Source organism: Podarcis bocagei (assembly GCF_964188305.1).
Source record: "Podarcis bocagei genome assembly, chromosome: 7".
Classification (NCBI taxonomy): Eukaryota; Metazoa; Chordata; class Lepidosauria; order Squamata; family Lacertidae; genus Podarcis; species Podarcis bocagei.
This window is the reverse complement of record NC_138132.1, coordinates 42,406,564-42,434,323: the sequence shown is the minus strand read 5'-3', so window position 1 is coordinate 42,434,323 and position 27,760 is coordinate 42,406,564. Positions and strand designations below refer to the sequence as shown.

Below are 27,760 nucleotides of genomic sequence, written 5' to 3'. Positions count from 1 at the left end.
ATGTTTAAAAACTTCCCTAAACAGGGCAGCCTTCAGGTGTCTACTAAAAGTAAGATAGTTGTTTATTTCCTTTACATCTGAAGGGAGGACATTCCACAGGGAGGGCACCACTACCGAGAAGGCCCTCTGCCTTGTTCCCTGTAACTTCACTTCTCACAGTGAGGGAACCAGCAGAAGACCCTCGGAGCTGGACCTCAGTGTCCAAGCTGAACGATGGGGGTGGAGATGCTCCTTCAGGTATATTGGGCCGAGGCCATTTAGGGCTTTAAAGGTCAGCACCAACACTTTGAATTGTGCTCATAAACGTACTGGGAGCCAGCGAAGATCCTTTAGGACTGGTGTTATACTGACCTGGCAGCCACTCCCAGTCACCAGTCTAGCTGCTGCATTCTGGATTAGTTGTAGTTTCCAAGTCACCTTCAAAGGTAGCCCACGTAGAGCACACTGCAGTAGTCCAAGCGGGACATAACCAGGGCATGCACCACTCTGGTGGGACAGGTAGGGACTTCTTGGTAGGGGGCAGGTAGGGGCTCAGCCTGCATATCTTTGCTCTGACTGAGCCCTAGAGCAGAAGGGTGGGGAGCAGCAGGACAAGAGGAAGTGCACGTTAAGCCCTCAATTGGGAGTAAGTTCCTTGCACCCAGTGATCTGTCCATGGTACTGCAAGCCTTGTATTTGACATCTGTGGTTCTCCTGAACTCTGGACACATATTGGCTGCCTCTCTCTGCCTTTGGATAGCAATTTGGACTGTCCTCCTCATTGATCCTATCACTCTAGCTCAGTGATGTGCTGAAGCTCATTTCTCCAATTACTCCTCCCTGCTGCAAAGGCAGAGTGTATTTTTCTGTTGCTTCTGCATATTTGGCATAAGGGGTTGCCAGGTTTTCTCTCTCATACTTGTTTCTAATTTTAATGCCCCCCAAGCTTTCGTTGTCCCTGAACATTAAATTGACCGTCCAGACATGCTGTAGCTTGCCAGCACTTGCTGCAATGTCCATTAAATCAGTCTGGTTTCCATGGTAATGCCAGCAAGCAGAGCCAAGCTGAGAAACTACAGGAAGTGGAAGAGTATCTAGCAATTGCTAGAGGTCTAGCAATCTTACATTGTTAGCAGAATGCAAGAGAAACAAAAACACAAAGCACAAGGAGGGTTGCCTAAGAAATTTCTGTTTCATCTACCCAAACATCATTAGCATTTCTATTTGTCCCTCCCCCTCCAAGAAGGGTTGCATTAAATGCCAGTCAAAGTATCAGTCCAGAACTATTCCAGACTACTGGTTTGGTTCCTCTGCAACAGTTGCCATCCATGGGACTGAACAGGACAGGACCAAATGATATCGACACTGGGTTTGTCAGTGTACAAATACATCTTGTGTATCTTGTTTGTACCTGGGCCTCTTTTGTTCGATCCTTTGAGGAATCAGTTCCCTTTCTGATTTTGCAGCTGGGAGGAAAGACATATCTCCAAATATCCTACTATGATCCTCTCTTTGCACAAGTATGGACAGGCATGAAGGATTTGCCACATTCACCAGAAACTTCAAAATAGGATCAGGAATGCTCATTGGGCATTGAGAAGGCCAACGAAAGGTTGAAAATGGCCAGTGCTTTGGAGATGCTGAGATCTGCCACTGCTGTTGCTTCAGACAAATGAGCCAAGTCTATTATCATCCCCAGATGATTAATCTCCTTCACCACTTCTTAGTGCAACAGAGACAGATGGCACCATCAGTTATAGCAACCTGGCTAAACACAGCTCTTTATCTCAGTTCAGGTATTGCACAGACAACTCTCAAGATGGCACTCTATTATTTCAAATTGTGTTTTGAAACTGAAAGAGGAAAGCCATAAAATGGGCATAGTGTTAGAAGACAACCTACAAACTCCCTCCAGCTGTGAGACCCCGTCTACACTATGCATTTAGAGCAGTGTGATACCACTTTAAGCAGTCATGGCTTCCCTCAAAGAATCCTGGGAACTGTAATGTGTTAAAGGTGCTGAAAGTAGTTAGGAGACCCCTATTCTTTTCTCGGAGCTACAATTCCTGGAGTAGTTTAACAATCAATTTCCCTTCATGGAGAACTCTGGGAATTGTAGCTCTGTGAGGGGAACAGGGATGTCCTAACAGTTCCTAGATCTAATTTACTATTGTTCTCCTTCCTATTCCATTCCTTATTTAACACAGTCTGGCAGCTGTATATTGCATTTATGTCCTACAAAGAACATAATGGAACAGTCCTTTTTACAGTCCAAGGTATGCACGCCAAAGCAACTGATTTATCAAACCCTGAAACCAGTTGGGTTTATTGATCATTCTAACAAGGACATTGATCCAAGGCTGCAGACCTGAGTGAAATTACATGTTATGCTAAGCACATTAAAAAAAACCAAACATGCCGGGCAGTTTCTTTTTCCTGAAGAAGCCCATCCTGCCATGTGCTAGCATTCTGTTCCAGGACAGGGGCTCTCACGGTTGCTTTTTCTGGAAAAAGTAAGTGGCTTTTTCTGGAAAAATGCTAAACACACTTCAAAACACACACACATAATACACACTGAACATAATGCATGGTCTGCAACACTTATCTGAGCACTAACACAGCCAGCCTGGAGCTTCTGAGCATTTGTGAGGGCGGAGTCAAGGGTCCTTATGTCAGTTTTGCTCAGCTTGTTATGTTAGAACAATTTCAGGTTCTCGGATAGATCATTGTCTCTGCATGGTAAAAAGAGGAGAGATTAGCAATCTGCACAGGTGACCACTTCTACCTAGCAAAATAGCACGTTCCCGATCCAGTACTTTATATAATAATGTGTTTGGGGCAATTTCATGAAGGCTATGGTTATAAATCAAATAAGTAAGAGTAAAAATAATATATTTTTCCTTTAGAGGACATCATTTTAATTCTGCTTCAGAGTGGAAATAGCAAAAATAACAGGATATTTGTGCAAAATGAGCATATTAATTTAATTGCACAACTCATTTGGGTACAGCATTTGAAAGGCTTTTCTGCATTCAAAATGATGGGTTGTTTTTTTTAATGCATTACATGATAATACGTTTAATACATGATAATGTGCTCAGAGTGCCCAAAACAATAATGTGGCAAGGTGCCTTAATGCATTTGGGGAGGGAGAAAGAAATTGGGCATACTAATCAATTAAAGGGGCTCCTGTCATGAGGTCAAGGCAGCTCTGCCTTAACAATCGGTCAGTTCTGGTATCCCAAATGCTAGAAAACAGAAGCCACTTCAGCAGAACCTCTTTCAAGTCCACAAGCATTTTCATTGGGTGGAGCTGCTCAGAGGGCGGCAGAAGATTTTAAACTCACTCAGTGGCAATTTCTGGATCCATTTCAGTTGTGGTTTAGGCTTGGTTTTGGCACAGAAATTGCTTTGGTCACCCTGTATGAAGATCTCTGTCAGGAGAGAGACAGGGGAAATGTATCTTTGTTAATTCTCCTCAACTTCTCAGTGACTTTTGATACCATCAACCATGTTATCTTTCTGAAGTGGCTGTCTGAGGGATGAGTGGCACCACTTTGCAGTGGTTCCTGTACTAGTTGGATAGTCATTTCCCTCTGTTTTTCAGAATTCAAAAATGAGGCTGCTTTAGCATCTACCTACCTACCTACCTATTATCTATCTATCTATCTATCTATCTATCTATCTATCATCTATCATCTATCTATCATCTATCATCTATCATCTATCTATCATCTATCGTCATCTATCTATATCTATCTATCATCTATCTATCTAATCTATCTATCATCTATCTATCTAATCTATCTATCATCTATCTATCTAATCTATCTACCATCTCTATCTCTCTATCTCTATCTCTATCTATCTATCTATCTATCTATCTATCATCTATCTATCTATCTATCTATCTATCTATCATCTATCTATCATCTATCTATCTATCTATCTATCTATCTATCTATCTATCTAATCTATCAATCATCTATCTATATCTATCTATATCTATCTATCAACTTTCTATATCTATCCCATCTGTCTTCATTTACGGACTTTCAGCACTGTATATGTGAGTGGTAAAAGGTAAACATATGGAGTGCAATCCTTTATGATAAAGAAAACAATATGGACAGTTCTCAACAGATCACACAGAAGTAATCTAAACCTCTTAGTTTTTGTTTATGAATGTAGTCATTGCGTATATCATTTTCAAGTTCCAGACAATGTGAGAACTTTAAAATATATTGGAATGAAGCAAGGTGCCTCTTAAAAAGCAAAAAGCAGTCTCTGGGCTTGTACTTTGGGGGAAGCGAAGTAGGGAAATAGAAATGGGAGAAACTGCATTTGCTCACGAAGGGAAGTCACGCTTCTGAAGGAGTTTGCGGAAATGTAATGGAGATTTGTATTGCCAATGCTTCAACTACTTACATTTGCCTCTGTTCTAAAAGCATGCTACAAGTGGCATTGACTAGGGGCGGGGTAGGCTTATATCTTCACTTTGAGGACAGAAAGTTCCCCCCTTCCTTGCCTCCGCCTGGAAGATGATGTCCATCTTCAGGTCCAGAAATCAAAGTGAATAGCTTTTAAAGTCACAGCAAAACAGGGTGCCCCCAGCTTCCTCCTCTTCCGTTCCCTCCATCTGGCAGAACTGTTCAGTCTGAGTTGTTCAAAAGGTTATTATATATCTTACATATGGGTCATGTTATGCTTTGAAGTGATGCTAGAAGAAAACATCTTAGCTGAAACATTTGCAGCTCACTAGAGCCCAGCTGTGCGTGTTTTAAGTTTCGGAGAACTTCATTTCTGGTTAGGGAGCAAGGAAGTGTTGAAAACCCTCTTCAGTTTTTTACATGATCACAAGAAAAGAAAAAAAGAATTCTTGGAACTGAGCGAGGATCTTTTATTATATTTGGTTAACTGTCGTGACAGGGCTGGGGAACATTTTTCAGCCCAAGGGGAGGGCTGTGTTTCCTTCTGAGAAACATTCCTTGTGCTGAGGTGGGTGGGGCCAGAGGCGAAATTAGGTGGAGAAACAAATGTAAATCTTACATTTGTATAATAGGTCACTCACTAACTCAACCATCACTATCCTCCATCCAGGAGGCATTATCAGACTCCGAGGACACATTCCAGCCAGGGAAAATCAAACTCCATGGAACTCTCACCCACAAGGGGTTATACAGACACCATCCCAACTGAGTTTCAGTCAAAACTACTGTATTTCAGGAGGCCTCTGATATAAGCTTCCCAGATATTTTACATTTTAAAAACTTTTATTTTTAAGATTTGAAATCTGGGAGGTTTAATTTATGTTTCTTGTATATTATTTCTTTTATTATTGTATGCTGCTTTCTGACCAACATGGTGAAAAGTGGGATATAAATCTCTATGTAAACAAACGAACAAACAAACAAACATGTGGAGCATCACAAATTAACCACAAGTTGCATGATATTTAACAATTCTATAAATGCTGACCCTTATTTAGTTAGCAGCCTTAAGTGAATTTTGCTCATCTCTTTGAAAATCTGGACTCCCTCACTGCCTTTATTTTTTCTTCCTTTCCTCTTTGTGACACAAACTAGATCTCCAGAGGGATGGGGGAAAGAAATTCATTTCAGTTTGTATTGAAAGGTGAATCTACCTAATTTGCACTTTCTGGTATGTGAACCAAGAAACACCAGTCCTTCAAAATTCACACTTCTCTGCATTTTGCAGTTCTCTGGCCAAGTAATGTGTACAAAAATGCATATGCTAGGGTAATTTGTGCATTAAAAGCATAGAACTAACACACCCAAATGCACTATGTTAGGGTAAATTGCTTTGCAAAAATGCGGATATTTGTCAACATTGCTTATAAGCACATGATTATTTGCACTACGATGCTGATGAATTTTCATGAAGGCCTCGCTCTCTTTTAAGTAAACTGTTGTGGAAATGTGGAGAAATGAATTTAAGATTGGAAAACTGAGAAACTGACAGATTTGTGCATCCCTAGTTCCTACCTCCCACATCTTGCAAATAGTTTCTTAATTCCAGAGCTGTCTGCTTAGTTTCTTGGCCTAACACTTCATCCTCCTTTTGGTGATAAAACATTTCTTCCTCTGTTCCGGAGACATCAGCCAAATATTCCTTCTTCCACAGAACTGCATTTGGTGCCAAATGCAACAGCTTCAGTGATGTGCCCTTTTGTATTTCCTTCCCTTTAATCCAGCGGTGGCTAGTAGCCCCCGGACAAGGAAGTCATGTATGCAGCTCTGGACAAGGAAGTCATGTAGGTGGGACCAATAAGGCCACATGGGTGGGAGCCAGGAGGCATAGCTGCCAACTTTTCCCTTTTCTTGTGAGGAATTCTATTCGGAATAAGGGAATTTCCCTTTAAAAAATGGGAAATGTTGACAGCTATGCCAGGAGGTCACATGGACAGGCCCTAGTGCTTTTCTTCCCATCATCCTCTCTTGCAAACTTGTGGACACAAAAGCATTGCAGTTGGTTCGTGTTGGCATCCCTGGTCTCACAGTTTCTAGTGTGGGTTAATATCACAGTAATCATATATTACTTGAGAATTAAGCCCCACTAAATTCCACGGGGATAGCTCTCAACTAGTCCATTTTATACAAAGGCTTCATCTACAGGATCCAGTGATTCTAAAATAAAGCTTTCTCGAGTGTAAAGATAATGCAGGTGTAGACTTCTTCAGTCTAACTCACATGTGGAAAAAGTGGATTAACAGCCAGATAATACTTAAAGGGAGGCTATGTGGGAAACAGAGCCTGAATCACCCAGCAAAAAATCCCAGTACTGTACCTAACATGGTACAGAGTCTTCCCTCCTACATTATTAGGCCGTGTAACTTTTTATATCGACAGATTATGAGATGTACAGCATATGACCAGGCTGTGGGTGGAGGAGAGCCTTTCAAGAAGGGATTTCCAGAGCTCATTCAGAACAGGGTCACCGTGTGTTTTCTTTCTGTGTGGGAAGAGGCCAAGGCTGATGGATGATTTCAGGTGGGTATTCCCCTCTTCCTTTCAGAGCTAAACTAGTAAAAGATAAAACTACCGGTTGAGTTTAAAACTGCCCTGCTTCTGCCACTCAGCAAACATGTTTCTGGACCTGAAGAGGATTGTGCTGAAATGGCTTCTGCTGGAGATGTTGCTGCTGCTTCCTGGCATTTGGGATGCTGGAGCTGACGAATCGTTAAGAGAGAGGGCTCTCAACCTCATGGTGAAAGTCCCTTTAATTGATGGGTAGGCCCGATTTCTTTCTTTGCCTCCTTGTCCAAAATACATTAAGACACCTTGTTGTGTTATTATTCTTTGGCATTATGGGGAAGCCTGAGGTATCATATGCTGTGCTAAAAAAGACCTCATTTTGTATCAAAGAGAAAGCTTTCAAATTCTGCACCAAAATGATTATGCCATTAGATGATGGTGCTCATTTTACAGAACCCTTGTTTAGCTTTACTATCTCAATGTTGACATTTCAATATTGTTATTCACAGTACTTAAAACACTATTTCTTGGGGTGGCTGAGGGTCAGATTAGTGAATTAAGTGTCCCCTTAATTTCCCCTTATTTAATCAACTTTAATTTCTCATAGTGAGGATTTAGATTCTAGTTTCTTACTATTCTTCCCCCTTTTATCCTCTTTTATCATAATGGAAAGAGAAGAGGGGGAAAATAATAGGAATCAGTTATTTAAACCCCCCACTTGGGAACAAAACAGCATGAATGAGGGCAATGAATTACTAATCCTCGGATTTCCGGGTTAGCGCGATCAGCAAATGGCGGATTCCCTCCGAGCTCCGGAGGGAATCGGCTCGGTGGAAGAGGGGTCCTGCCGCCGCGGCGACGCGGGGACCCTTAGAAACCACAGGCGCTGAAGCCTGTGGACTTGGTGACTCGGCGGGCACCATTTGCGCCCCCTCCGACTTGCAAAGAAGCCTTTTTAAAGGCTTTGGAGCGGGTGGCGGAGAGCGGCGTGGTGCTGTGAGTAGACCGCTTCTTCCACGGAGTGAAGCCGCAAGCCATGGCTGGAGAGCGCTGACTTCTTTCCTTGATCATTTGGACTACAAAAGTAACAACCCGTGAGTAATACGGAAATTGGAATTAATAATCTCTTTTAATTGAATTCGGTACGACCGGGGGAGGTGCCAAAAGGAAGTCCGCCTCCCCTCCTTGCAGACAATTTAAAGCAAGAATTAGAGAACTAAAGTTGAGAGACTGTTTTCCTCTCTTCGAGACAGAAATTTTTAATTTCACGACTTGGATATATAAGTTTATTACTGGAGGATTAGAACTGAACGCTAGAGTTGAAGTGTAACCCCCCCCCCCCGGATCCGGGAGCGATCCGTGAGAGAGCCTGTAGAAGATATTTACAGAGTTTGACAGCTGTCAAATGAGCTGTCAAAGTCAGGAAATTCTGTCTTTTGCTACTTGTGCCGGTTATTTTTGCTACATTGGACTTTAAGTTTTTGAAAACAGAGAGGAAATAAGAACAAAATAACCTGATTGTTGGAGAAAGAACACTTAGTAACCAGAATCCCTCTAGAGGGGGTTCTGAGATATTACAATGGTTGCAGATGGAAAATTACAGGCAGAGTTGGATAGAGTGTTTGATTTCCTGGGAAAGCTGCAAGAACAGAGTGATGTTATGGCTACAAATCTTACAACCTTGATTCTTAAAATAAACAAATCTGCTGAAGCGGTTAAGGACTCGACTCAAGAAAAATCTGCAGCTGGAAACGAAGATACATGTGCCGTTTTGGAGGAATGCGAAGGAGGAGCTGTAACGCTGCAAGTGAAGAAGGACAACCAGAGGCCTGTTAAGTTGGAATATAAGGAAAGCAAGGTTTGGAAGACGAAAATTTGGTTTGAAATGGAGAATGAAGATTGGGGATTTTTCCCTATGGGGAGTCCGGAAGACCCATGGATTACAAATTTGATCAAGGCAAAAACTGGAATGTTTGGGACATTTGGGACACTAGGACTTAAAAAGAGTAAGAAGCAGGATCTGGACTCTTTCTTTGAACATGGAGGCCTGGTTGGAAAAAACATAGACCCTACTGGGTCAAAGATGCTCCGAGATCTGATGTTCAACATAAAGGACTGTCAACAAAACCGGCTGAAAGGGACTGAGAGAGATTTAAGGGCCTCGGACGTGATAGATCCAGGCTGAGAACTGACAGACTGAAGGACAATTTTTGGGGATCGAAACTGGGGGAGGGGGGGAAGCTTTGGAATCCAAAGGGGTATAATTATATGTTTTCATTTGTTAGGTTGGTTTGTAATTATTTTAATAATTGGGAATCTCGTGAAAGGGAACTTGGGTCGACCTTAGAAAAAGGGGTAAATGTTGAATATTAAAATGAGGTTTAGAAGTTTAAAATTGGCTAATTAAGATGAATAAAGTAAAATATTAATAAGGGATAATTTGAGTATAAAGAACTTGCTGAGCTAAATTTCGGAATTGGAATGCAAGAAGGGGAGGTGGGGGAAGTCCGGGAAAGTGGTTAGGAAAATAAGGTTTTAAAATTATACGTGTTATTTGTGTGTAGTGTCGATGTGTATGTTTATGTTTTTGTGTCTGTCTAAAAAAATGAGAAAACCCTAATAAAAATTTTTATTTTTTTTTAAAAAAAGAATTACTAATCCTCAGGCCACACTGAGCAAGAAAGCAATAATATGGCCGGAATCTGCAAGCAAAAAGCATTCAATTTAACCAAATAGTTAAATTGAACCCAAAAGTCTTAGTAGTATGCTTTAACTTTCCACATTAGATAAGTTCAACATCAGAAACGGATGTGAGATGTTTGGGGAAAGTTTTGCCCTAAAATGTACCACATAAATCTTTGAAATAAATAGCTGGTGGATTATTTCCAATATGGAGATGTGAGTGGTAACTGTGTGATTTAAGTCTAAATTTAATTCTTTTTAATTGTTCTTGTTTATTTTAACTCCACCAGTGTGGTGTAGTGGTTAAAAGCGGTGGACTCGTAATCTGGTGAACCGGGTTCGTGTCCCTGCTCCTCCACATGCAACTGCTGGGTGACCTTGGGCTAGTCACACTTCTCTGAAGTCTCTCAGCCTCACCTCACAGAGTGTTTGTTGTGGGGGAGGAAGGGAAAGGAGATTGTGAGCCGCTTTGAGACTCCTTCGAGTAGTGATAAAGTGGGATATCAAATCCAAACTACCCTCCTCCTCCTCCTCCTCCTCCTCCTTCTATTCTGCTGACCTCAAACCAAAAGAATTATGCCTGCTGGGTTTCTGCCTTGCCTTTGTGGTTTAAAGGGCTCCAAAGTTTTGGCCACTCTGATCCCTCTGGGTATTCTCTTTCTGCGTCGAATCATCACTTCATTCTGGCAACTACTTTGGTGGAAAGAGGTTAATGAGGACAGACAAGAAACAAGGACTGAGAAGAGTCTGCAGGATTTTGGATCTCAGCCTGGAGATGAGTTATGGCAGAACGTTTAAAGGGAAGTTAAATCTTAAATCCAAACCAAGTGGCCCTTGAAATACCACCAGTGCCAAATGGGATCCTGCCAAATTGGCAGGGGGAAAACAGAACTGTGCAGAACCTAGACTAACAGTTTAAATTAAGAAGCCATTCAAGATACCTATGTCCAGAATGAATCTTGATGGGTCCCCTCAGTGCTGGGGAGGTTGTTCAACGCTTGGTACATGTGGTGGTCCTGCCCATGAGCTCAGGTGTTTTGGAGCTTTCTATAATGATCAGTGCAAAACATAATGGACTAGGTTTTCTGTTATATTTTATCAACAGATACCAAGAAGTTGTTCTAATTGGATATCTTTATAGCTTCAATCTATGTGTGCTGCTAGCATTGTCTGAATGCCATTTTTTAAAATATGGAAAGGATGCACCCCCCCCAAAAAAAATCCTTTAACTCTTCCACTATATTTTTATCCTTCAGGCACAATGATCTGCCATTGAAGCTGAGATGGTTTTACAAAAACCAGCTGAGTAAAATTGATTTAAGGACCCTCAGCACCACATCCACAAATATTGAGAAGCTCCAGGCTGGTCATGTGGGTGCCCAGGTAGGCCAGGGTGGAAGTAGATGTACTTCCAGGGTAGAAGTAGATCCGTACTCTTGGACTGAGTTCCTTGCTAGAGTGAGCCAGAGACCAAGCATGGGGGAGGGATGAGTATACTTCCAGCTTTGGCTGGATGTCTGTTGCCATAATGAAAAAGACGGAGGTGGAAATCAAGGCTAGATGTAGACCATGCTGGAAGGTGTGTATGGAAACACATTTCCCCTTTATCTGCATTTCTGTATGGGGTACACAATTAATGCTGCATCTAGGATTTGGGCAAGGTACCATTTTGTGACCAACCTGTGTCTCCTCAGCCCTAGTCTGGTGCTCTGACTATTATGGGACACTGGGTCTTGGTTGGTTGGCCAACCTAAACCCCTCTGGTGGATTTTGTGTTAGCGGCCAGGCCAGCACTATATGTCAGGAGGCCCTCAGCAGCATATGCTGCCAATGCCCACCCCCAAACACCCACACTCCCCTCCGCTAAGATGGCTGCACAGTGTATGTAGAGTTTTAGTGTTGGCCGTGGCAACACTTTTGATTGGGAGCCAAGTTCAGCTCCCCTCTGTGGGCAAAAGCTCTTCAGTGCTCCTGCCCTTCCTTCTTTATCTTTAAAACGGTGTTGGAATGGAGCTGTGCAAATGGAGGAGTGTCCCCTGACAGCTCTTCAAAGGAGAGGGCGAGTAGAACAGTGTTGTGGACCTGACAGATGAGAGGGCAAGTAAAACATGACCCACGACTCTCCTGACAGATGCAGCAAGTCTCCTTAGCAGACAAGTCCTTGACTGTAGGAAGTTTACATTCTCCTGGCAAAGGGGCAGCGCAGCCTGTGGAAGGGAACCACTCTTCTGAGCAGTGAACAGTTTGGTTTTATTCAGTGGTGGCAGTGGAGGCTGCTGTATCAGAGAGAACAGGGCACTGCCCCATCAAACTCTGTCTGCCCTCAGACAACCCCACCTGGTGGCCATCTAGGCTAGGGTTAGCACTGCCTATCAGTTCCATCCTCCTTAATCCCAGGGTTGCCATTGCAGGATCCTGCAGGCAGAAGGTTGAGGACAAAACTAGTAATAGCTGGCTCTGCCTGTCACTGGCTGCCTCCCTCTTTCATCCTTCCTGCCTTCCACCTTACCAGTCCCAATGGGCACCAGCCACCACTGAGAAATGCAGGCTTATTGGGATTTTCACGATAATTGACTGGTTTTCAAATGGGCAGGTTAAGCACAGGTGGGGGATGCACAGCTTAAATACTCCAACAAATAGCCCAAACCCACATTAGATCTCTGGAGAGGCAGCCAGCACCCTCAAAACGCTGTTAGCTTTGCAGAGCCCCAAAACTCAGTTCTCTGCCTGCCTGCCTGCCTGCCTGCCTCACACTGCAGGCCTAGCCTGCCTTCCTACACCTGGCTGGGAGTGAGGTGACAAGTCATCATCTATCTATGCTTTTTTGAACCATCTCGGTTCCCATAGAAACGCATTGCCAGAAATTGTCTAACAAAAGAATGCTCCTGGCTAGATCCATCTGATCAGTCTGACCATTTTAGCAGCCCTCCCCTCTCTTGGCCAGATGCCAGTCTTACAATTGCAGAATAACAGAGTTGGAAGGGACCGCAGAGATGCTCCAGCTTTCCACCCATCCGCCCACTCACGCTGACAAACACTATTTTCGTGTTTCTTTCAGTTTTGGTCAGTGTATGTTCTGTGTAGCGCTCAGAAGAAAGATGTCGTGCGCCTCACTCTGGAGCAGATTGATGTTGTCAAACGGATGTGTAAAAGCTATGATGAACTGGAACTGGTGACATCTTCTGAAGGTGACACTTGATATTGATTTTTATATTCTGATGCTTTCTGAACTTTGAGCTCTGGTCCATGTGGCCCCTGGAAGACTGCCCAGAAAGCAATGTGGTCCTCAGGCATAAGAAAGTTCCCCACCTGTCCTAGACCAGCACAAACCACTACACTACACTGCACTGTCTCTAACTATAAAAGGTTTTAGCCACAGGCCTCCATGAGTTACACTCCATATTTATACATAAAAGGAAACCATCTGGTCCACTAACAGAGCTCTGGGAAATTAGAGGTGGGAAATAAGTATTCTACCCCCATAATTGTTCCGAACACTCAACCCGTGAGCTTTGTGGCTAAGAGAGGATTTGAACCCAGGTCTCCTCATTCCAAGTCCAACACTCTAACTACTGCCCCTCACTGGAACTGAAATTACTGTTTAGCTACTGCAGTTTATGACTACATAGTAAGTGTGCCCAGAGCAAGCTCTCTGTATTGCTCTCTTTTGATCATTCTGTGTTAGTGTGTCTTGTAAAATTCGGATCTGTCTTTCTGATCAAAATCCAGGCATTGCCAGCACTGACAGCAAAAAGATAGCATGCTTGATTGGCATCGAAGGTGGGCACTCCATCGACAGCAGCCTCGCGACCCTGAGGATGTTCTACGAGCTGGGCGTTCGGTACATGACGCTGACCCATAACTGCAACACTCCCTGGTAAACTACAAACAAGTGTTCCTTCGGAGAGGGGCTGTTTCTCTGGGATTTGCCAACCTTGCTTACAACATTACAATGTATTTATTCCTGTACTGAGAAAATAAATGTATTTTCCCCTTCAAGGAGGTGGGGTTCTAGGAATAGCCAATACAGTAGTAGTTTAAAAAAACACACCCTGCAACTGAAAAGAACTTGCGAGGTTACACGCAGCAAATGTGTACAGGGCCCATGGGTAGAAGATGTCAAATGTTCGGATTGCACAGGTTGATGGTTGACCAGTGAGCCACAAGCAGAACAGAAAGAGATTGGGGACTCAGCTACACTAGTAAGGAAAAGGCATTTTGTATGTGTTCTAACACTGTGAAAACAGATGGCGCTGTGGAGTCCCGTCTTTCGCCAATGTGATTTCCCATGTGGAAGTATACAACATGTTTTCCTGAAACACTTTTTTAATGTGTCTAGATCCAGCCCGTGATTACCTGTGCTGATTCAGAAAGGAGTTTAATACAGGTCACTATAAAGAAATATCCAAAATACACAGGTGTAAACAGTACTGGGCTAGATGATTCCTGTACTTCTTTTCCATTTGAATAATCATTTCCCTTCCCTGCATTTTTAGGGCTGGGACATCATCAAAGCAATCACAAGACTATCCTAACACTGATGGCTTGACTGATTTTGGCAAAGTACGTAAACTGATGAAGTCCTTTGCAATGCCCGCTACTGATTCTCTTCCGAAGAAGCATCCTAGCATCCTATAGCAACAAAAGCTTATTATCACCTGTCTGGGTTTTAGGCCAGTTTAATAGTCTTTCCCCAAAGAATCCTGGGGGTTTATAGTTTGCAGAGGGGGTTGAGAATTATTTTCTGGAGGTCTCCATCTCTACCTCACTCCCAGACTCATAGGGAGGAATTCAACATTCTCAGCAGAGGCACTTCACTTTGCCAGACAGTATCCTTCTTAAACTGTGGTGCCCAGAACTGGACACAGTACTCTAGCTGGGGTCTGACCAAAGCAGAATAGAGTGGCTATATTACTTCTTTAAACCCAGACACCATAATTCTGTTGATGCCGTCTAGAATAGCATTAGCTGCTTTTGCTGCCATGTCACATTGTTGACTCCAGGATGCATGTCCAATTTCTGGCTGTTCCTTCCCCACAGTCATTTTCAAAGCTCAAGAAAAATAGAAGGCATATATTTCCATTGCCAAAGTGAAATATGAGCTGTGCTCTATTTTTGGCCAGAGTAGCAAAACTGATGAAACCGTCTTGTTTATTTTTGTGCTAGGAAGTGGTGAAGGAGATGAATCGTCTTGGGATGCTAATAGACTTATCTCACACATCTGACACAACGGCGGCAGCTGCCCTCAGCGTCTCTCGTGCACCAGTCATTTTCAGCCATTCTTCAGCCTTCTCCATTTGCAACAACCCAAGGAACGTCCCTGACCATATTTTGCACCTCCTGGTAGGTGTAGCTAAAGCTTAATGCTTGTCCAAACCCAAGCAAAGGGAGGACATAATAGGAGGCTCAGGGGCACATTTTTCCCCTCAGCTGCAAAGTCAGTAAAGAAAATGCTTCCTCAGAGAACCAAGTCAAAGATGTCCAGGTAAAAGCAAGATGTATTATAAAGCTGTATTATAATGGTCCATCTAGTTTAGTACTGCCAACACTGACTGGCAGGAGCTCTCCAGGATTTCAGACAGGAAGTCTCTTCCAGTCCTGTCTGGAAATGCTGGGGATTGAACCTGGGACCTTCTGAATACAAAGAAGATGCTCTCTTGCTGAGCCACAGCCCTTTCCTGGTCAATGTCTTAAAGCCTGGGTCACTATTGCTTAAGAAGGGAGGAGAAACCAAACTGATCCCAAATTATTCTCCTCTGTGACTGTTTGGTGATTGATATACTTGGAATATTCAAATATTTGTGCAATATCATATCTGCAACTGAAAATATTGTACTATTTGATAAGTGCACATGATGGCATTTTGTGTTTTGCATGCGATTATTTCCAGAGGGGTAGCTTTGTTGCAGAAAGGCAACAAAAGAGTAATCTCTGCACAAATTGTGCGTACTTCTGCGCCGCACCACCAAGAGGCATTGAATCATCTCCATCAATTTATTGATCACCTTGTACACAATCATCTCAAGGCAATGTACAATAGAAACAGCAAACAACAGAACAAGAATGTCTTCAGTTGTTTCCAGTAGTTGGTAGTGGGAGCCTGTCACAGTTTTACAGGAATGTTGTTTGAAACAACAGCCAAATTGAAAGCCCTGCTCTGAGTTACTGCAGAGTAGGCTTCTGAGATCTTTGCAACTTCTGGGAGAAACTCAGTGATCTCCTGGGTATATAAAGGATAAGGTGGTCCCTCGGATAACCTGGTCCCAAGCTGTATAGGGCCTTATATGTTAATACCAACACCTTCAACTTGGCCTGGTAGCAGATTGGAAGCCAGTGCAAAGCCTGCAAGATATTACACTCTGGCAGTAGTTTGCCCCTGCAAGCAACCAAGCTACTGTGTTCTGCACCAGTTGCAGCCTCTGAACTGACCAGAGGACAAGATTCACCTGGTGCCAGACAAATACATTTCTTTTTTTTTGCCAGACCTTCTTACTAGGCTCTTAATTATCTGTGGCCTTGGGTGGATGGAATGTTTTAATTCTGCCTTTTAAAAAAATAGGATTGTCTTTTATTTTTCTTTGTTTTTCCTTTCATGCCACTTTCAATGTATGTGTTTGTTTGCTTGTATATTGTAAGTTGCTTTGAGTTCCCTTGGTAAAAAAAGTGACCAATAACTTTAATAAATAATAATGAGAACAATAACCCAAAGGGTAGTCCCAAATGGAGTGCACTGCAGTAATCCAATTGTGAACACTAGGAAAACGCAATCAGGCTGTAAGTGTTACTTTGGATTGTGGTGAATGGGCTGGCCATTCATTTTGCCTTCCTCCTTGCAGAAAGCAAACAACGGAATTGTGATGGTGACCTTCTTTGCTGAGATACTGGGCTGTGACAACAATGCAGTTGACATTTCGACCGTAGCAAGTGTGTACCTCCCAGGGCAGAAGTCAAGCGCGCGCGGGGGGGGGGGGGGACGACAAATCTGCCACTTTCAGTTCTCATTTGCCCAGTCTTAAATTCAGTTCTTCACATTTTCACAACACTCTACCAGCAGGGGACGTGGGTGGCGCTGTGGTCTAAACCACTGAGCCTAGGGCTTGCCGATCGGAAGGTCGGAGGTTCGAATCCCTGCTACAGGGTGAGCTCCCGTTGCTCAGTCCCTGCTCCTGCCAACCTAGCAGTTCGAAAGCATGTCAAAGTGCAAATAGATTAATACCTTTAGTACCTTAGTACTAAAGTAGCCCTTAGTACTTTAGCCCTTAGTACTTAGTACCTTCCGGCGGGAAGTTTTGCCAGAAGCAGCTTAGTCATGCAGGCCACATGACCCAGAAAAACTGTCTGCGGACAAACCCCAGCTCCCTTGGCCAGTAAAGTGAGATGAGTGCCACAACCCCAGAGTTGTTCGCGACTGGACTTAACTGTCATGGGTCCTTTATCTTTTTTACCTACCAGCAGGGATTTGGAATACAAGCTTGTATCTCCTTACCTTATTGCTGTACACCACCTTGATATTTTATGAGTGGACAATGCACAAACACTTTTATAAATAAATGAAAATTGCCACTGCTGCAATTAGCAGCACAAAAAACCCTTCCATGAATTCCAAAGAGAGATTAATTTCTGCTGCTGATGGAGTGCATGCGTCAACTTTGTCAGGATCAGAGTGGGAGGGAGGGGTTACACCTCCATTCCCCACATGCTGCAGTCTTGATTGAAAATGGACAGCCCTGCCGTGCACTTGTTAGCAATTAGAAACAAAAACCCCACACCCAGTACTGACCCCAATGTTGCCCAATGAACTCCATTGCTGAATTCCTATTTCAAGTCTCTTCTCCCAGTCCAATTATTTACCAACCCCAAACCACACTAGTCACGTATGCCAGTCTTTCTGAATCATGTAACTCATGCTTTCCATCCTCCCCTTAGATCATTTTGACCACATCAGGACAACGATAGGCTCAGAATATATTGGAATTGGTGGTGACTACGATGGAGTGAACAAGTTAGTAAACATTATTAGGGATAGGCAAGACTGAGTGGCTAAGCTAGTAAATCAATATGTTGTTAACAACTTAATGAGTTAGTTAAACTGTGGGCATCCCATAAGCCACTGTGAGAACAAGACGCTGGACTTGTGGCTCATAGATTTCCCCCATCCTGGTTGCTTGGCTGTTTGGTTTGCTGCACTCTGATAGGATCTAATTGGTACTGTATTACTGTTTTTGGCATTGTGATTTGCTTTTTGTCTACTGCCTTGGCTTTATTTGAAAAGAAATGTGGAAATAACAGCAGCAGGAGAAACAACAACAGTGTTTTACACTTGGGATTAATCTGCAAGGTGTGAAGCAGTTGTTTCCATTTCACCTGTAATTTTACCAGACCTGAATTGTTTGGAGATAATAATAATAATAATAATAATAATAATAATAATAATAATAATAATAATAGTAGTAGTAGTAATAATAATAGTAATTTATTATTTATACCCCCTAATCTGGGCGGCTTCCAACAGAATATTAAAAACAATACAGCATCAGACATTAAAAACTTCCCTAAACAGGGCCGCCTTCAGTTGTCTTTTAAAAATAAAATAGTTGTTTATTGCCTTGACATCTGCTAGGAGGGCGTTCCACAAGGCGGGTGCCACTACCGAGAAGGCCCTCTGCCTGGTTCCCTGTAACCTCACTTCTCACAGTGAGGGAACCGCCAGAAGGCCCTCAGCGCTGGACCGCAGTGTCCAGGCTGGATGATGGGGGTGGAGACACTCCAGGTATACAGGAGATATTGAGAAGCTCAAGTACATTTGCTACCCACCTCCCTCAATTGACTTTCCTCTGAGGGGAAAAGAAGAATATACCATGCAGTAGCCTTTGCCAACCTGGTGCCTGTCCCCAGATACTTTGGACTATGATTCCCACCAGCACCAGCTGTGCTTGCTGAGGATGCTGAGAGGTGCAGTCCAAAACCTTGAGAGGGCACCAGCTTGATGAAGGCTGCTAAAAACCAGAGTGTAGGAAGCTATGAGAGTTCAATGTGGCCTTGCTAACTGGGCTCTTGAAGTCCACTGTAAACATCCAAGGGTTGGTTGAAAGCAGCTTGCCCCTTGCTTTGTTCTGAGAAGGACACCAGCCCCCTTCTCTGCAATTACTGGCCAAAGGGTACCGTGGCTTATATGGTGAATTGTAATTTCTTTGCAGGTACCCGGAAGGGCTGGAAGATGTTTCCAAATATCCAGCCTTGATTGAGGAGCTGCTAAGGAGAGGTTGGAGTGAGGAGGAACTGGAAGGCGTTTTGAGGCAGAACTTCCTTCGTGTTTTCCAGGAGGTGGAAAAAGTAAGAGTGAAAGAATTCCTTTCTTTGTCCAGCTGGCTCTCTTGCTTAAAGCGACTCCTGTTTCTAACGGCTTGGTTTCTAACGATAGAGACTAGCTATCTGTTTATCTAGCAGATCACCTTGGGCATTTGGATGTTCAGCTGAACTCATGCCAGGGATAGGGAAGAAATTCAGTTTAATGCAAAACTGCACTCATTTGCACTTCCTGAAACAAACCTAAAGGCCTGAAGGGCCACATTCGGCCCCTGCATTCCCTATTTTTGGTTTACAGGCATAAGTGATGCACCAGGCCTCCTGAACAAGCAGTAGCAACTTTGGGACTCTTATGGAAAACAGGTGTAATCTCCATATTCACACAACATGCCACTTGGGAATGTTGACGGGATACTTAAAACATTGTGTGATTAATTTTGCTTAGCAAAATTCTGGGGTGATGGTGGAAATAGATAATTCGAAATTTGTTTGAATGGTTAAGGAAAGTTTAGATGATAGTTATAATAAATTGATTCACCTTACTGTAAACATTTACAGCAAGGCAAAATTCTACAAATTGAATTACAATTTTTAAATGCCTGATATTGTCTACTGGAACAGAAGAATGAGAGACATTGACTTAGATCCTATCAAAGTTAGTTGAGCTTAGGTCACACTGAAATCATTGGGACAAGTTAGTTGAGTCTTAAATTAACTCCTATTGGTTGCAATAGGAACTGAGTTCAATTAATTAAGTTGGCATCCAGCCCATTAAATATTATTATTATTGTTATTATTATTAATTTTATTATTTATACCCTGCCCATCTAGCTGGGTTTCCCCAGCCACTCTGGGCAGCTTACAGAATATATAAAACATAATAAAGCATCAAACATTAAAAACCTCCCCATACAGGGCTGCCTGCATAACTTTCAGGTGTCTTCTAAAAGTTATGTAGTTCTTAATCTCCTTGATATCTGAAGGAAAAGCTTTCCACAGGGAGGGTGCCACTACTGAGAAGGCCTTCTAGCTATGTTAATGGTCCAGTGGTTTAATGTGCTTATGGCAACTTGATATTTTAAAATTTATTTTCTTTCTATTTCTCTGGCCTCTTGAATGAAAGATAAGCACCTAACATAGCCAGTAGCTGTCAACAGCAGAGAGATATTACAGGCTTCCCAGAGGCACCTGATTGGCCTCTGTCAGAACAGGAGGCTGGGCTAGATGGACCTTTGGTCTGATCTGGGCTTTTGGTTGCTGTTATTGTTGTTGTTGCTGCTGCTGCTTTTTTAAATAGACAGACATAACCATCAGTATATAAAGCAGCATTCCCCAGCCTGGGGCCTTTCAGGTATTTTGGACTACATCTCCCAACTCCTTAGATACCTGAAGTGAAGCCCCCTGCAGCAAGCAGGTTACAGTTAAAACATAGACAGCTGGTGGAAACAAAAGAACAAATGGAAATATGGTGTGGTGACTGTAGCGAGGAGTAATGCAAATAAATATACCGTACCTATGGATTACATCTGCTTCTGTATTCTTCGTTCTTTCATCATTTTTAGCTTCATTATATTGAAACTTCTATGCACCAATTAGAAAAGATTGGTATACAAATTATGGAAATAGATAAAGAGGACGAACTCTAGATTCCAGTGGGATTTGCCTTCTAGTTAGCTCTGAATTTTGGATTTATCTAGGTGCGTGATGAGAGTGCTTCCATGACAGCCGGAGAAGAGGAAATTTCCCCAGATGACGTACAACACGACTGCCGTTTAGACCTGAGGCCTCCTCCTGGTTAATGTCTTCTTCGTCTTCTACTTGGGGACAACCAAGCACCTTAATATTGCTGTGTCCATGTGGGACTCATGTTGCTCACAGAGAATAATAAAGGTACTTGCCTCCACGGACATGTAAACTGGTGGCATCTGGTGATCTTTTAAGATCAGGAGCAGGGATCCTACAGCCTACAGGCAGAATTAGGCCTGACACAGGCATCAATTTGGCCCATGAGGCTATTCCCCACAACCTACCCACTCCTGCCCTACATCTGTATTTTCAGGTGTGGGGTAGGTGGAGCTGCCAATGCACAATTGAGAGCTTTAAAGTATGCACCCTATTGTGCATTTTTTTAAAATAGTATTTCATATTTATAAAAAGGCTATGTTTCTTTTGCTTTCAGAAATCCTTCTGGCTAGCCTGGACATATAGAGCACCCTGTAACATCAGTATCCTTCCCATTCCCTACAGACAGAGCTAAGCTTTCACAATAGTGAATGACTATGTTGTATGTGTTGGACGGCATCTGTTTTATTCTCAAGACAAACAAGATGAATGTCACTGAGTGGGCTGTAGCACTTTTCTCATCTCACCATTATTGAGTCATGGGAATCAGCGGGATTCTAAAAATTGGAGGAAGATTATTTTTCTACCAAGATATTACTTTCTGAGGGGCACAGTCTTCCCAACCACAAGACATGGGGTAGCCAACATGCTGCCCTTCAAATGTTACAAACTACAACTCCCATCATCCCTAGTCATTGGCCATAATGGCTGCTTGCTGGTGGGAGTTGTATTCTAAAACATCTGGAAGGAATCAGGATGGCTACACATAACATTGAGTAATGCTATCCAATTTTGCGCCTGTTGCATTTTTACCTAGTAAACCAGGAGTGGGAAGACTTCGGACTTCCAGGACCCAAGATCCACCAAAAGGAAATGTGGTGCCTCTTGGCACATGTTCAGCCCTGGAATTTGTTTTTGGTACACGGACTGGCCACACAATAATTCTACTTCCGGTCTCCACTGCACCCCTGCAAACCTTATTTATATCAGCAGCTTAATTTGCAATTGTGTTAAACAATTGGAAACTAGAATCCTTTCTGATATACTGAGAAATCACCCAGAGACCTACTAGACAACCCCAATCTACCTTCTGCTAGGAGTCAAGATGTCCATCTTGATTCTGGGGAGGGGCTAAGTAATCTGGGTTCAATCCCAGGTTCAATTATCTGGTGTTGCTCCCACCTCACAGGCTTCCATTACAGCCACTGCCCTGTCTCTGACTGCCAACAGGGAGGCTCACGAGCCTGGCTCAGACATGGTTTCCAGGGCTGCACCAAAGAGCATGTGCAGGCCCAGCCTGCCCTCATGAATGCTCGTTTGCTTGCCCAGCCCTGTCATTTGGGATGGGACCCATGTGAATCACTGTGCCTGCCCCACTCTTCAAAAAAGGGCTGTGTCAGGTGTTGAATCAGTGACTAGCTATTGCCCAGTCATGCACCATAGAGCTCTGCTTTGGATTCCTAAGCTGTGTAACCTGATCTGTGTTTGGACATTGTAGTGATTTGGGGAATGAAACCTTTGGCAAGAATGGTGCCAAGAGCCCATGTACTGCATCCACGAGTGGGAGTCAGGACAGGGACATGCTTTTCTTGAGGGACATTGGCTTGCAGTGTAGCACCAGGCGTCTTGCCCGTGAGAGCTTAACACTCCCATTGCCCAGCCTTCTTCCCAGCTCTCTTGGATGATTTCTCTACCCCTGGCACCATATCATTACTTACCCTGAAAAACAGAATTCACCCCAAAAGCTGCTCGATTTGCAGGTTCCATAGCAAAGGGTGGCTTGGGAATGGTGTCATGGCAAGTTGTTTCACATACGCAGGACTGGGGATCAACAATTTGAAGGTGATGATAATGGCATCACCTATCAGCCTGGAGCTGTTTTCACCAAAACCGCAGTGATAGCAATGACAGGTAAGTAATTTTCACCACACACACACACACACTTTATTTATGCTGCAAAGTGTTTCAGCTTCTACCTTCTTCAGCTTCTCTGATAAAAATAAATTGATGCTTTCCTCCTGTCTAGAGAAAACCTCCATCCAAGGGAGGTGGCAACTAACAAAGTAACTCTGTGGTAGAGGCTGCCCTGTCATTAGTATTGAAGCAAAATTCAGCTACCAGCCCAGTACATGGAATGAGACTGGCACCATCTTATCCTTTGCCTCATGGCCAGCCCTGTATGGGCCATTAGGCTGCTTGTGTTAAGCCAAGAAGAAGGGAACAAAGTTATTGCTCTCCTCTCCTGAATTGGAGCAAAGCTGGCAGTGTAGCTTTGCACACACTTCTGAGAACACCAGGAGAGTGCCCGGCAAGTTCAGTCTAAGGAAGCAGGCCAGAATTAGCAGCCATAAAAGCCCAGACGAGCCCCAGCTGGCTCCTCTGCTCACCTGATCCCACTGCAGTACATACTTTGGCAATCTAGAGTGATGGCACTGCAGTGTGGCAGGGACCAGGCCATCAGTTCCCTCTGTTTGCCGTCTGCCACTGCCTCACCCACAAGACTTGATGCTGCTTGGGTTTTTCTGTCGCAGCCACCATTCTATTGCTCCAGCCTCTTACAGTGACCCCTGCTAGAACGGGCTACAAGGGCTATCTAGTAAAACGTTTTTAGTAGTCTCTACCACAGGCATAGGCAAACTCGGCCCTCCAGCTGTTTTGGGACTACAACTCCCATCATCCCTAGCTAACAGGACCAGTGGCTAGGGATGATGGGCGTTGTACTCCCAAAACAGCTGGAGGGCCGAGTTTGCCTATGCCTGCTCTACCAGTTACTTTCCTGAGGGAAACTCGCAGGAGGATTTTGCACCAGCAGTCAAGTAATTTATTTTGGGCAATCCGATTAAGTAAAGTTTATTACTGCTGTTTGAGATCAACTTAGCAACAGACACACTCAAGAAAAGTATTGTACTTCTGCCGGAGCAAATTTTCACTTTCTAAGGTGATTGGTGTAAATACCTTAAGCGTGCACCAAACACATTTTATCCATGGCGCAAATACTCCCAGAAGCACAGCTATTGCAACCTGATGCAATTCAGGGGTCTCTCTCTCTCTCTCTCTCTCTCTCTCTCTCTCTCTCTCTCTCTCTCTCTCTGTGTGTGTGTGTAGCTGTATTTTTTCCTGCAATGTTTAAAAGCTGGAGCTAGGTGGCAGCACTTTCTCAGTGTTTCCTACTGTAACCGTAGGGAAGTAGCAAAGAATCCCCACCACCACCCTGCTTTAAAAGTAAAGGTTCCTGAAATTATGGAGCACCATCACAATTAGATAATTTTAGATTCTGGACTTATTGGGCTCGTGAATGGCACTGAATATTGCTTCACTTACTTAGGGAAGGGCTATAGCTTTGCATGTTAACTGTCTATGACGTTTCCAGGTAAGGTTCTGAATGCTTGCTGTCTGAAGGCTGGAGAGCTGCTGCCAGTTGATATAGGTGAGCTACAAGACCAATGGCCTTATCTGAGTCAGTGTAAGTTACAGAACATGTGTTGAGTTATAGCGCATTGATATACACTGCCTGCAGAAGGTCTCGTGTTCACCCTCCAGTATCTGCAGTATGTTGCCCAGCATGGCTACACTGGAGTAGATAATACAGCTGTGCGAATTGGAGCTGATGGACACTGTAGTCCCAAACACCAGGTTTGAGGAAAGCAGTGTAGCGTAACTTAGTATAAGAACATTCCTGGGGAAGCCTGGGCAGTTGTGGAGGGTGATGCCTCTAACCTCCTTACCAGCCCCTGGTCTCCTCTTCCCAAAAGGGTTATTACCAATTCATGGCCAAACAATTCTCAGTATTTGCCTTTATAGCTTGCCAGGGCTGCTTTGCAGTTACTAAAAAATGTAATTTCCTCTCTGCATTGGATCATCTCCATGCCTCAGTGACTATATTTGTTGTTGTCAACAATGTGGCATCACAGGAGTACTTGGAAAGAGTCTTGTTCTAAACTCACAGTGGCTGGCTTAGCTCTCATTCATCCTATGGGACAAAGCATGTGAGTTGCAATCCAGGACACAGTTGCGAGGGGGGGCAAACCTGCCACATGTGGCAAGCACGAAGCCCACTGCAGCTCCCCCCACCCCAGTCTTAGCCACAAATCCCCAAGGGTACATCTTTTCACTTTCTCCCAGAGACCATTATTGACTTGTAAAATGTATGCTCTGTCATTCTGCTGTAATCACAGCACTCTGGGAAGCTTCAATTTAAAAACTATTAACAGAATAGATCATAAAACATTTACAAATGCAATAAAATGAGAGGCAGTTATAGCCGATAAAAACAGTTCTAAAAAAAAACACCACCCCAACAACTAAGGGGAATCATGTTACTGAAAAAACAAAAAACCTTCAGTCTGGTAGATCAAAAGTGGGCCAGAGTAAGGCATCAGAAATCCAGTAGACTAGGAAAACCTGTGAGGTATGGACTTTGATTGTTCTACTTGCACAAAAAGGTATTAGCCAAGATGGATAGACAGACAGACAGACAGATAGATAGGTAGATGATACCCAGAGAAGCAGGCAGGCAGCTATACTGTACCAGTCATCTCGTCCAGCCTCGCTTGCACAATCTGCAGTGCAGGATGCAACAATGGCAACCCTGACAGGTGCCCATCCAGCTTCTGCTTAATTCTCTCCCAGAGAAGAAGAGCTGAACAGCCCACTAAGGTAGACTGCTCTACTGTTAAAACAGTTGATCCTATTAGGATGCTTCTCCTAATACTTAGCCAAAATCTTCCCTGCAATTTCATCTGTTGGTCTGTGTTTTGCTTCTGTGTGGCAGCCCTTCAGATATTCGAAGACCACTCATGCCTCCCCTTGACCTTTGCTTCTCTGAGCTAAACATACCTGGCTCTTTCAAATAATTTGTTATAGGACTTGGTTTCCAGACCCCTAAGATAGTTGGGAATGAGATTGGGAGAGAGGTATTAACAGCTATTTCCACCTCAATCCATAGCATGGATTGCTCTAATGCAAATTGTCTAGCTAATGTTCTATCCCAGTTCCTGCTGTTCGTGGGTTCTGTTCCCAGAGGAGTCCACTTAACCATTTCCCCACCTCTGTAGGTAAATATACTGAGTACCTTTTCCACTGCAGCGTTATGACATGCTTTGCCTGATTTTAAAGTGCTTTTGAGAAAGTCTGATGAAAGGGAGGTCTGCAGAGTGCATAATCAAGCCCAGACACCAAAACAGAAGCATTTCAGAAATTCATGACTCCCTGATGCTCAGATAAACAGCATCAAAATGAGCCAAAGCAATGTTAAGTAATCTTGGCTCTGGCCAATTTACACAAATGTCTTGACATTCTCACATGCGGGGGAGGTACATAAAATGAAAAACAATTGGATTGGGCCAGCATCCAATTTCCCACAGGGGACAACCTGTGAAGCCCACAAGCAAGACGTGCACACTTGTTGTCCTTTCTCATTGTGGTTGCCCAGCAACTGCTTTGAGAGACTCAAGCTCAACCTGTAACAAAATATTGCACTATGGAGTGTTTCGGTTCAGCCAGCCATGCCCCGCTCTAAGACACTCCATTCCCTCTCTCCTGTCGGGTCATCCTCTCAAACAGCCAGACAACATTCCACAATCACTTAATTAGCTCAGACTGCACTGGGCTCTGCACTTCTGCAGAACTTGGAGTTTTCCTTCGGCTGCTGATATGTCCTGTGCATGGGTGGTACTGTTTTGGCTACATAAGCCATGACACTCTGCTCCGAACACTGAAAACATAGAGGGAATGACACAGCCTCTGAACGCTGTGGTTGCGTATGGCTCTTATGGAAAGCATCCATGGAGAGACCCAGCCTTCTTCAGAAGTTGGTCTGGTTTCCTGTTTTGAAGCCGTCTAAGTCAGCATACCATAAATGCAAGCTGTGTTCTGTAGGGAAAGTACTTTCTTTTATGGGGGGTGGACAATGGTTTTGCCAAATAAGTGTTCCTAGTCAAAACTGCATAGAAAAATGTGTATATTAGGAATGAACTGCCATAAGATGCTGAAGAATTTTCCTGAGGACTTTTTGTTATCAGTGCAAGCTTATGTAGAAATGTGGAGAAGTGAATTGTAATAGTGGAAAAATGTGAAACTAATAGAAACTGAAATTGATAGATTCAGCTTTCCCTACCTTAGTCACTCTTGGCTTTTTCCAGTCAGATCAGCCATCCACCTTATTTGACATTTACATATTGCTTCACTGACAGCTCCCTTATTATCTCCACTTTTCAACACCTAATGAAGCAATCTCCTTTGCCTCTTTAGGCAGGACATGATGATATAAAGCTGAAAGAGCAGCAAAATGTGTCAGAAGCCCGAACGTTTTCTTCAGAGAGCAGTACAGTACATTTTAAGACTCTATTCTTGCTCCTGATGAAAGCAGAAAATTGCAGCCTCTGTGTAACTTGAGGCTGCAATTCTATACCAGCTTAACTAGGAGGAAGCCTCACTGAGCTTACTTCTTCTGAGTACATTTGTGGCCATCTACAGGCTGTCAGTATTTTGCCAGAGAGATTCAGGTGTATTCCAGAACTTTAGTTTTATGCAATTAAAGTGGATTTGGGTGTTCTAGTCAAACTCCCTGCAATGCAGGAATCTGCAGGATATATACTTGAATTGTAAAAAAAAAAAAAGCGCCTTGTTTGCCCGAATGATTCTCCTTCATTGAAGGTTTTTAAACAGAAGTTGGATGGCCATCTGTTGGGGGACATATGCTTTGAAATACTGTTGTAAGCTTCAGGAGCACACAGAACTATTGGGCAGAACAGCAGCCTGAGTGGCCAGGACCCACCGGAAGGGAGTGAGGTTTTTGTATTGTAAGACATTATTTAGCTGAAAAGGGATTGATAGATGTATTAAATTATAAAATTACTGGCCATTACAGAGTGGACTGGAATGGCTAAATAATAATGTATTTGAATTAATGTTAATGAGTTACCTTGCTCTCTCTCCATGGCTGTGAAACCTCCTTC

At 43.4% G+C, this 27,760-nt stretch overlaps 1 protein-coding gene across 2 annotated transcripts; it reads left to right on the top strand.

Moving 5' to 3' along the window:
* The first annotated feature begins 6,876 nt into the window (after positions 1 to 6,876).
* On the top strand, positions 6,877 to 20,867 carry LOC308591407 (dipeptidase 2-like). 2 transcript variants are annotated; one of them, XM_081202151.1, is made up of 11 exons: positions 6,877 to 6,989; positions 7,079 to 7,229; positions 10,913 to 11,039; positions 12,715 to 12,844; positions 13,386 to 13,533; positions 14,153 to 14,219; positions 14,823 to 14,999; positions 16,493 to 16,580; positions 17,583 to 17,658; positions 18,854 to 18,989; positions 20,660 to 20,867. In XM_081202151.1, the coding sequence occupies exons 1-11, from the start codon at positions 6,980 to 6,982 to the stop codon at positions 20,759 to 20,761; spliced, it is 1,212 nt and encodes a 403-aa protein (XP_081058277.1). In that variant the 5' UTR covers positions 6,877 to 6,979; the 3' UTR covers positions 20,762 to 20,867. The 2 variants fall into 2 exon arrangements, with proteins under 2 accessions (XP_081058277.1, XP_081058278.1); XM_081202152.1 differs by lacking the exon at positions 7,079 to 7,229 and having other exon boundaries at positions 6,961 to 6,989.
* The last annotated feature ends 6,893 nt before the right edge of the window (positions 20,868 to 27,760 follow it).

Coding starts and splice junctions, on each gene's coding strand:
- LOC308591407 (XM_081202151.1), top strand. Junction 12,845..13,385: donor ACTGGTGACATCTTCTGAAG/GTGACACTTGAT, acceptor ATCAAAATCCAG/GCATTGCCAGCACTGACAGC. Junction 17,659..18,853: donor GACTACGATGGAGTGAACAA/GTTAGTAAACAT, acceptor ATTTCTTTGCAG/GTACCCGGAAGGGCTGGAAG.